This window comes from Urocitellus parryii, chromosome 8 (assembly GCF_045843805.1).
Source record: "Urocitellus parryii isolate mUroPar1 chromosome 8, mUroPar1.hap1, whole genome shotgun sequence".
NCBI lineage: Eukaryota > Metazoa > Chordata > Mammalia > Rodentia > Sciuridae > Urocitellus > Urocitellus parryii.
In genome coordinates this window covers 122,909,132-122,920,004 of record NC_135538.1, presented here as the reverse complement: position 1 = coordinate 122,920,004, position 10,873 = coordinate 122,909,132, and the positions used below count along the sequence as shown (strand labels likewise).

The window sequence follows — 10,873 nt, the reverse complement described above, 5'->3', positions numbered from 1 at the left end:
TAATTTATGCAAATTTTTACCACCTTTGTTGTTCTTCCTTCATTCCTCAAGTTCCAGATTTCCCTTTTTGGTATCATTTGTTGACAGCCTGAAGAACTTCAATTAGCAGTTCTTTTATGGCAGGTTTGCTGGTGACATATTTTCTTCACCTGAAAATGCTTTTATTCCTGAAGAATATTTTTGCCGGTACACAAATCTGAATTTACATTTTTTTCCTCTCCCAGTAGTTTATAATTTTCCCATGTTTTCTGACCTCTGTGGAGTCTAATGAGAAATATGATTGAATAGAGAATAACATTTGAATAATTTCCCCTTTGATGTAATGTCATTTTTTTCTGTCTGCTTTCAAGATTTTTTTTTGTTTGTTTCTGGTTTGTAGCAGTTTGGTTTTGATATATCTCAGGTGCTTTTCCTAGAAATTATCAATTGACCAAATTGTCAATTGGCATTTGCTAAACTTCTTGACATAAATTTAGGTCATGTCATATTTGGGAAATTTCAGCCATTCTTCTTTAAATATTTTTTTCTTTACCAATTTCTTTCTCCTCTTCTGGAGTTCTAATGACATGATTTTAGAACCTTGATAGAATTTCATAGGTCAATAATTTTCTAGGTTTTATTAATTTTATTTTATTTTTAGAAATGGGCTTTTCTGGCTTATTAGAATTATATATAATAGTGGGATTCATTGTTACATATTTGTACAGGCACACAATAAAAACAATATAATTCTGCCAATTTTGTGTCTCATTATCTCCCCTTTCTATACTGCCTGTTTCCCTTGTATTTTCATGAGATTCACTCCCTCTTCTTACTCCTTTTTTTTTTTTTTAGCTTTTACATGTAAGAGTTTGACTTTCTTAGTATCTGAGCTTCCTTTGAAATATTACACCAGAACAAGCTTCCTGTGTAACATCTAAGTTTGCAGGCCAGAACTTGTCCTAACTAGTGTTCTGGAAGGAGCTTTTGATTTTGAGAAAAAAGGTGGGGAACAATCTGAACATAAAAAAATAAAAAACATTTTCTCACATTTCCATTTTGATGTTTATTAAACCCACAGCTTCCATTTTATCTTCGTCTTCTTAGAAAGTGATTCCCCACCTCAAGAGGGAACTCTGCAGGTCCTGAGCATAGTGATCATGGCTGCCGCCTCCCCTCTGAGAAATCTGGAGGATGAGGTGCTGTGCTCCATCTGCCTTGACTACTTGAGAGAGCCAGTGACCATTGACTGTGGTCATGTCTTTTGCTATCACTGCATCATTAAGGTCTGTGAATCTTCTAGGCAGCCATTATATTGTTCTCTCTGCAAGACAGCTTTTAAGAAAGAGAATATCCGCCATGTATGGCAGATGGCCAGTTTGGTGGAGAACATCTGGAGGATGAAAGTAGATGAGGAGAGACAACCCAGAGAGGAAAGATCACCTGAGCAAAGGGCAGAGAAGCTGTGTGGGCGACATCTGGAGAAGCTGCATTACTACTGCAAAGATGACCAGCAGATTCTGTGTGTGATGTGTCGGGAGTCTCGGGAGCACAGGCACCATGCTGCTGTTCTTCTGGAGAAGGCTGCACAGCCTTATCGGGTAAGAAGCTGGTTGAAACACAGGTCTGTTCTTGTAGCCAAGAAAGTTCTACCATTCTTCAGGATAGGGTCAAATTTTTAAACCACTTTATTGAGGTATGATTGACATGTGGAAAGCTGTACATATTCAGTGTGCATAAATCAGTAAGTTTGGGGATAAGTGTATATCTGAGAAATCACCAACATCAAGGCTACAAACATATTTGATCACTTCCTAAAGATTATTTATGTCCCCTTTATTATCATTATTTATTTATTTATTTATTTGTGTGTGTGTGTGTGTGTGTGTGTGTCTGTGTGTGTGTGTGTGTGTGTGTGTGTGTATGTGTTTGGATAAGATCACTTATCATGTGATTTGTCCATTTTGTTATTTTAAGTAGACAACACAATTTTGTTAGCTTTAGACATTATGGTATTTAACAAATCTCCAGAAGTTATATATCTTGTTGTAATTCTTTGTTCCCTTTGACTTCCCATTTTTCCTCCACCTACCTCTGGTAACTATCATTCTGTTCTCTGCTTAAGAGTTTGACCATTTTAGATTCCATGTACAAGTGGAATATTATCATATTTGCTTTCCAGATCTGACTTATTTCCCTGGGTGTAATGTCCTTCAAGCCCATCCATGTTATAAATGGCAGGATTTTCTTCTTTATTAAAGCTAATTAATATTTCATTGTATGCATATGGTACATTTTCTTTATCCATTCATCCATAAGTAGACACTTAGGTTGATTCCATGTCTTGGCTCTTGTGAATAATGCCACAGAGAACATGGGAATGAAGATATTTCTTGGAGATTATGATTATACTTCCTTTGGATAAATATGAAGAAGTGGGTGGCCACATAATATAGTAATTTTTATTTTTAGTTTTTGAGAAACCTTTATACTTTTTTTAAAGAAACGGTTATACCAATTTATATTCTGACCAACAATGTATCAATATTCTCTTTTCTCTACATTTTTGCCAATACTTGTTATTTTTTTTTAAATAACATCTCTTATAACAGGTATGATGGTCCAAATATTTTAGTATGGAGAGTTCTTGGGCTAGATTACACACCTGTAATCCCAGTAGCTTGGGAAGTTGAGGCAGGAGGCTCCAGAGTTCAAAGCGCCTCAGCAGTTTAGCAAAGCCCTAAGCAACTTGGCGAGATCCTGTCTCAAAATAAAATTAAAAAACAAGGGTTGGGGATCTGACTCAGTGGTTAAGGACCCCTGTGTTCAATCCTCAGTACCAAAAGATAGATAGATAGAAAGATAGAGAGAGAGAGAGAGTGTGTTAGTTCTCAGGGATTGAACCAAAGGGTGCTTAACTACTAAGTTATATCCCAAATCCTTTTTATTTTGAGACAGGGTCTTGTTAAGTTACTTAGGGCCTCACTAAGTTGCTGAGGCTGGCTTTGAACTTGTGATCCTCCTGCCTCAGCCTCCTGAGCCACTATGATTACAGGTGTGCACCACCACACCTGGTGGTGACTCAATTCTTGAATTTGGATAATAAAACTTATTGTTTCTGTCTTGGTCTGCTTTGTGCACTGTAACAAAATACTATGAACTAGGCAATTTATAATGAGCAGAAGTTTATTGGCTATTGGTTTTGGAAGCTGGGGGCCAAGATCAAGGTACCAGCGTCTAGTGTGGGTCTTCTTGCTGCATTAAACAAAATAAAGGCATCAGCATCACAAGGGGGAAAAAGGGTGGGCAAGACCAAACTCACCCTTTTATGAGGAACTTATTCCAGTGACAGCAAACCTGCTCCTGTAAAAAATGGCATTAATCCATTCACAAGAGCAGAGCCCTCAAGACTAATTTCCTCTTAAAAGTACCATCTCTTCACACTCCTTCAGGGTTAAGTTTCCAACACATGAGCTTTGGGGGACATATTTACACTTGCCAGTTTCCACAGCTTTTATGCTAATAAGTCTATCCCAATACCTGCATGTGTTGGTTTTTGAGGCATTTGTATCAGGTCTCAATCAGCAATATAGATTATCAGCCCTCTTAAGTATATAGCTTCACATTGTGTGTTCTTCAGCATGTAATCATCTTAAAAATATTTTTGAAGATAGTGTTTCTAGTGTAAATCTTCAGTATAAGTTTTCATTCAGAATTTAATTTCAGGGAAAATATAATTTTCTCTGACAGACTATTTTCTCTTGTCTATTAAAGAAAAATGATGCAACTCATTGTTTTCCTTTTCTCCCTGGCTCACAGGAAACTTAAAACTAATTAAATCATTCTTTACATAATTTGGTGTTAGGATATGATATAGTTTGTCCCCCAAGGTTCTTGTGTTTGGAGCTTGGTCCTCAAGTGTAGCAATATTGGGAGGGTGGTGGACTTTTAAGATATAGATCCTAATTTTGCTAAACTTGTTAAACTAGCCTCTTACTGAATTCTGGCTTTCTGTGTGGTGATTTGATCTTTCACATGTGCTGCTGCCATTGTGATGCCATCACCATGAGGTCTTTATCAGAGCTGGGATGATGCCAATGCTCTGCCCGTGAACCTTCAGAATTGTGAGATAATGAAACTCTTTTCTTTATAAAGTAACACAGCCTTTGATAGTTTGTTATAGTGATAGAAAATGGGCTAAAACAGCATGTATACTTTCCTTCACTTTTTATATTGATTTTCTTCTATTTTCATATTATTAATGGATTTTTATTTAAATTTTCTGCACTTTTTGGTGGAAAAGAACCCTGTAAATATGAATAAAAACTGTACCATAAGTCTTAATAGTTGTAATAATAGATTATTCTTTTATTTTACTTTTAAGAAATTGCTTTTGATTGTAGTATATAAGGTCAAATGCTATCTGATTTTACTATGGAATCACTTTTCATCTCCCTTTTATTTTTAGGTCATTTTTTCTTCTTTCTTTTCTTTTTTTTTTTGTTTTTGGTGGTACTGGGGAGTGAACCCAGGGCCTTGCAATATGTTATTTTCATCTTAATCTTGAGATTATTCATGTTTATTTCCATAGGGTAAAATTCTAAATCATCTGAAGATTCTGAAGGGAGACAGGGATAGAATTCAGAATTTTCAGTCTACAGGAGAAGATGAGATTCAGGCCTTACTTGTAAGAGAAATCTCCAGGGAATGTTCTGTGTACACAGAATGTTCTGTGGGAGAGGGGTGTGTGCGATTTTGGAGGGGATTAAGAAGTGGGGAGGTGTTTGAAGGGATTCCTGTTCCGAACTCATCCCTAAAGATCTTACACATGTTCTAGTGTTTTCTGACCTCCCAGAAGAAATCATTCTCTTTCTACATTTACTGTAGACAAAATTCCAGGGCCACAGGCAAGATATTGTAACAGTGTTTGAACAGGGCCATCAGTTCTTGAGAGAAAGGGAACAGTTCCTGTTGGACTTGCTGATGGGGATGGAGCAAGAGCTCACAGAAGGGAGGAGCAGCCATATAACTAAAGGCTCAGAGGAGGTGGTCCGGCTTGGGACTCTGATTTCTGAATTAGAGAAGAAGGTTCGGCAGCCAGCACTGGAACTTTTGCAGGTGAGGGACCACCTAAATTGTATCTAAATCATTTTGCCCCAAACTATGATGTTGCCTCTCCATTAGTAAGAGACTTGGAGGAGGAGTGAGGAGAGACAGGGTTTATTCTGATTTATTGAGTTCTTTAACAAGTTAATCAGCCAGCCAGTGGATTATAAGCTCTAAATTGCAGGAAACTGTACTGTCCCCTCTCCCTTGGCAAGGGGTGTGGGTGCAGTGGTTGGCCATAGAGAAATGAATGTGATAATAAACTTGTGTGGGAGGTGGGTGCAGGTGCTGAGGAAGGTAGGAAAAGGGAGATAGATAAGAAGACAGGAAGGGGGCAGAGTGAGTGAGCTACTTTTCTAGAGGAGTCAGTTTAAGTGAGAAAGAAATTGAAGGGAAGAAGAGGTGGGTAAGATGGGGCCAACTGAACAGAGGTCTACCAAGACAGGCTGAGATTTCAGTCTTAACCTGAAGATAACAGAGTCTTAATAGACTATTATCTATTAATCGAGGAAGTTTTCCTGGTGGGAAGAAAGTAGAACTGAAAAGCGAGGAAAGGAGGGAGAAGTATGTATCCCTGTAAACTGCTTCTGCAGTGGAGAGTAGAGCAGTTTCAAGCCTATCGCATTAACTCCCTGTATGGTCCTGTTGTGAACCTGCTCCCCAGGGGTCCCACAGGGACTGCTGATGGCTCCTGAGGACATTCTTTCCATGATAGTGTTTGTGTTCTCTTCTTTTCCAGGACCCCAGTGACATAATAAACAGGTAAGTGCTTCTTATTTAAAAAGCACTTTGTTTTCTCTTCTCTACTTTTAATTTATTAAAATTTCACAAGTTCTAGAAAGAGGACTTCTTAGAGAAAAGTTCTTCAGGCAGCATAGTTGAAATGCATTGCATGGAATTAGAGAGGCAGTTATAGAAAAATTATTGTCATAGAACATGTTAAGATGGGAGTGGGCTGAGGTAGAAATGAAATGGGAGGCGGTTATAGAAGAGAATTACAGAATATTTAGAATCTATGTCCATTTCTAAAACTCAGTTTCTGTTTTTCCTTTCAATTCCTCCCTAGTTCTTAGCTGCAACTTCTGGCTATAGTTTTCTCCATACTCTGTAGAACACATTTCACCATCATATCATCCTCCTTGCTTGGTCGTGATGGCTTCCTTTGCTCTGAGTGTAGGAAGAGGACACTTCTATGTGTCACAGGATGATGACTCTCTGGCATTGAGTCTGAGGAAATGTCTGTTAAAAACTTAACATCTAGGCTGGGGATGTTGCTCGGTGGTAGAGTGTTTGCCTAGCAAGTTTGAGGCTCCTAGTTCAATCCCCTGCCAAGAACAACAACAAAACTTACACAGAAGATTTAGGCAGAGATTCAGAGTCAGGCATTTAGCTAATGCGCAGCTCATCTTCAGAGACATAATGGACTATTCACATATACTGAGCATATACTGTGGACCAGACATTGGTTAGAAAGGAGGGTAATGAGATAGGTTACCAGATCCTGTCAGGGGAAACTAAACATATTAAAGACAAGTAATTATGTAAGCAACTAGGGTGACAAAAATGGGTAATACTTCTTGCCTTGAAATATGTTATTTTCTAGTAATAGACTTTCCCACTTTTTGGATTTTTTTATGTGCAATGTAAATTTTGGTTTTGCTTCTTTTCTTTCTTCTTTTTTAAATTTGCAGTACTGGGAACTGACACCAGAGGGCGCTTGTACCTACCACTGAATTACTTTTTATTTTTTTAAATTTTAAGAAAGTATGACTAAGTTGTCCATGCTGGCCTCAAAATTTTCACCTCCTGCCTTAGCCTCTTGAGTAATTGGGATTGGATGTGCATCATCATACCCCACTTCATTTTATATTTTGCTATTTTTTTTCTGTATGGTCTTTAAGAAGAGTTATATCTTAATTATGGATTATAATCCTTAGATAATGTAAACTACCTTTTGTTGTCTTGTTTAATATTTTTTCTGCCTTGAATTCAACCCTATATAATAGTAAGATCAAAACCTCAGATTTCTTTCAATTTATAGTTAAGTATCTCTTTCCAGCTTTATCTTAATTTTAATGATTTAGGGGTTTTGTTTTTTGTTTTTGTCTTAGTGGTCCTGAGGATCTAACCCAGGGCCTTGTGCATGAGATGCAGACACTCAACCACTGAGCTACATGTCCAGCCAATTTATCTTAGTTTTCAATTAAAAGCTTTAAAATTTTCTGAAATTAAAATCGGTACTTTAATTTTCTTTATCTGGTATATATCCTCAAGCAATTTCTTTAGAAGTTGTAACATTAATAGCATGTTTCAAAGAGCTCCAATGTAAAAAATTGCTCTCTTAACATCACACATAAATGATATATTGATGGGTAGAGAACACTTGGGTTGTGGCCCTTCTTCAGAACTCTGTAAATTTTATCCTTTGACTCTCATGTTGGAATTGACTCCTTGGAGCATTCACTAATTGTGCTGTCACTAGTGTGCCTTGTATGTGGTGACAGTGGCCATACATGTCTTTCTTCCAGTGGTTTCCACCATGATTCTACTTTCTCTAGGTATCCCCGGAAGAAGTTCTGGATTGAAAAGCCCATCAGTCCTGCAATCAAAAAGCGAGCAGAAGAATTTTCTGATAAAATTCTTTCTTTAGAGAAAGGCCTGAGAGGATTCCATGGTAATGGAATGAGTGAAGAAAGGGGCTCTGAGCCTAGAAAACTTTTTCTTAGTGTTTTCTTGGGTTTTGATTCTGGCCTTAGCTATTTATTTATTTATTTGATACTGAGGATTGAACCCAGGGGTACTTAATCACTGAGCCACATCCTAAGCCCTTTTTTGTATTTTACTTAGAAATAGGGTTTCATTGAGTTGGTAAGTGCCTTGCTAAACTGCTGAGGCTGTCTTTGAACTCACAATCCTCATGCCTTAGCCTCCCAAGTCACTGGGATTACAGGCATGCACCACTGCACCCCACTTGGCCTTAGCTTTTTAGCATTCCTTATTCTTGTATAGGTCACTTATACCAGGCAGGGATATTGGAGAAGGAATTTAAGTCCAAACCAGGACGTCTTTCCATGACAGTTGAAAAATGATACCTAGACTAAGGTAGAATGATAGTTAATAGGTCTTGGAGTTGATTCAAAAAATACTATCTAAAACGTGAAAAACATTGGAAGGCCAAGGAAAATAGTATGATTGTTTTTCCAAAAAGAAAAAAAATTCTGTTTGCTCCATTCATTGCATGTTTTGATAAATATCCAGAAGAACTGAAAGCAGGATCACAAATAGATATTTGCATATCTATGTGCATATTCATAATAGCAAAGAAATGGAGTAACCCAAGGGTCCATTGGTGGATAAGAAAACTGCACACACACACACCTTGGAATATTAAGCCAAACAGAAAGAAATTCAGACATGTGGATGAAACTTGAGGCCATTTTGTTAAGTGGAACAATCTGTCACATAAAGGACAAATACTATATAATTCCACTTATGTGAGATATCTAACATAGTCAAATTCATAGAAACAGAAAGTGAAATGGTCATTGCCAGGAGGTGCAGAGGAGAGGAAAATGAAAAGTTGTTATTTAGTAGCTATAGAGTGTCAGTTTTGCAAGATGGGAAAAGTTCTAGAAAGTGATTGCATGATAATGTAAATATACTTAACACTACTGAAACATAAAATTTACAAATGGTAAAGATGATACATTTTATGTCATGTGTCTTTTACCTTAAGTAGAAATTTTAAAAATTTAAAAACAGATTGGCTTTCATATATATCCACAAGGCACCATTAAAAAAAAAGAAAGAAAGAAAGAAAAAGAACTAAGTAAGTAGAAGAAAGATCAGTAGAAGACTAGAGGGAAGGGAACAGGGAGAGGCGGGAAGGGAAAGGGGAAGTCCTAGGGATTGAACAAGAGCAAGTTATATTCCATGCTTGTGTAATTATGTCAAAATGAATCCTAATATTACATATAATTAAAATAAACTAATAAAAATTTAAAAGAAACATATTGGGAGAATGAATCTCAGAATTATATTTGAGAGTAGAGAAAAAAATGATTAAGGTATCACAGTTGAGGACCTCATTAAACAATAGAGAATATAGTCCAAGTGCCCCTTAATGAAGCACCAGGTACTTTAGGCAGATGTTGGGATGGGTACTTGAATGAGCCACTTTTGAAGGTACAACTCTGGGTAAGGTTTCTCTATTTCACTTGAGTTTTCATGGTTCCTTTTCACCTTTTAAAGTGGTATTAACCAACAATAACAGAATTTGACTTAGAAAGAGGTGGTGTCAGAATCTCTTACTATCTTTTTGTTCCTTCCAGGAAAATTATTGAGGGATCTGGAATATAAAACAAGTAAGTAGTTGGAAGGGATTATTTTCTGATTTTTTTTTTCTTCAAAGTGAACTTTCCAAACTCAAATTGCAGTTTCCCTGTGAAGCTCTTTTCCTTGTGGCCCATCTCTTTAAATAGGTCTTCATGGTGGCTAATCTTCCTAAATTCTTTACCTGACTTGCCAAATTTCAAACTCACAAACATTTAAAGAAAGATTTCCCCAGCTATAATGATCACAGTCTCTCTTTTTCTGAGGTTTTATCACACTGCCTGTGCCCTTGAATTTTCTCCCCACATTCCCTGCACTTTCTAGATAGAGGAGCTAGTGGAAGTATGAGCACAAGGTCTGAGGCCCTGATCCCCAAAGGAGGCCATGTCAGAAGGGCTCCTGAACCCATGGGAAAGATCTCCTTCAATATCTTTTAGGATGCCACACCTGTCTCCCCTTGTTCCCACAGTGAGGATCGTCCTGAATTCTCAGACAGCCAATGGCTACCTCTCAGTGTCTCCAAATGGGAAAAGTATGATATTCACTGGTTTGTGGATGAACAAATACCAACATGGTCAGCGATTCGATCCTGAGCCTGGTGTGCTGGGCAGTAAGGGCTTCACCTGGGGCAAAGTGTACTGGGAAGTGAAAGTGGATAGGATCTGGTGGGGAGCAGAGGAGGAAGAAGAAGCAATGAAATACAGAGGTGGAGCCAGAGATGTGTTTGGCAGTAGCTATCTTGGTGGGTTCATAGGAATCACTGATGGATATAGTTCTCCTGGATACAGAAATGAGAGCGAAGAGTTGGAGGAAGAATGGTCTCAGGAAAATGGAATATGGCCGAAATTCTGCTTGTTGGGGGTGGCAAGAGAGTCAGTGGTGAGAAGAGGGTTCCTGGCCTTCACCCCTGAGGAGGGATTCTGGACTCTACAGCTATCTTCATCAGGGGTCTCTATATGTACAAACTCTGAACCTTTCCAGATACTGTCCTACTGTCCAAGGCAGATTGGCATTGCCTTGGATTATGATGGAGGGAAGGTCACCTTTACAAATGCTAGAACCCAAGAGTTTATCTATGAATTCTCATCTTCCTTTACTGGGAGAATTTTTCCTTTTTTGTGGCTTAATTGCATGAGATCTAGACTTACACTGAGACCCTGAGAGGCAATCTCTTGGGCACAGTCCTTGGTTTTTTCATTTATCTCTTTTTCCCTCTACATCATTCCCAATTTTCTACTTTGGCTAGACTGACCTGCTGGATTTCTGAATCCCTTAGGTGACTGAAACAGTATGGTAGCCTCAGGAGTGTTCTGCCCTCTCTACTTTGTTTCTAAAATGGAACTGATAATACTTGATCGGCAGTGCAAAGATTATAATTGCTTTAAAGTATTTATTAAAGTGTATGCAATTATTAATCATTTCTTCCATTGTCTTTGATTTGGTCCTTGTCTTCGTC

The 10,873-nt window shown here is 37.9% G+C and overlaps 1 protein-coding gene across 1 annotated transcript; it reads left to right on the top strand.

Moving 5' to 3' along the window:
- Positions 1 to 1,139: 1,139 nt before the first annotated feature.
- LOC113201540 (tripartite motif-containing protein 26-like) lies at positions 1,140 to 10,578 on the top strand. The gene is made up of 7 exons (XM_026415293.2): positions 1,140 to 1,580; positions 4,571 to 4,666; positions 4,867 to 5,097; positions 5,825 to 5,847; positions 7,644 to 7,759; positions 9,417 to 9,449; positions 9,887 to 10,578. Exons 1-7 carry the CDS (start codon positions 1,140 to 1,142, stop codon positions 10,576 to 10,578), a joined length of 1,632 nt encoding a protein of 543 aa, XP_026271078.2.
- The last annotated feature ends 295 nt before the right edge of the window (positions 10,579 to 10,873 follow it).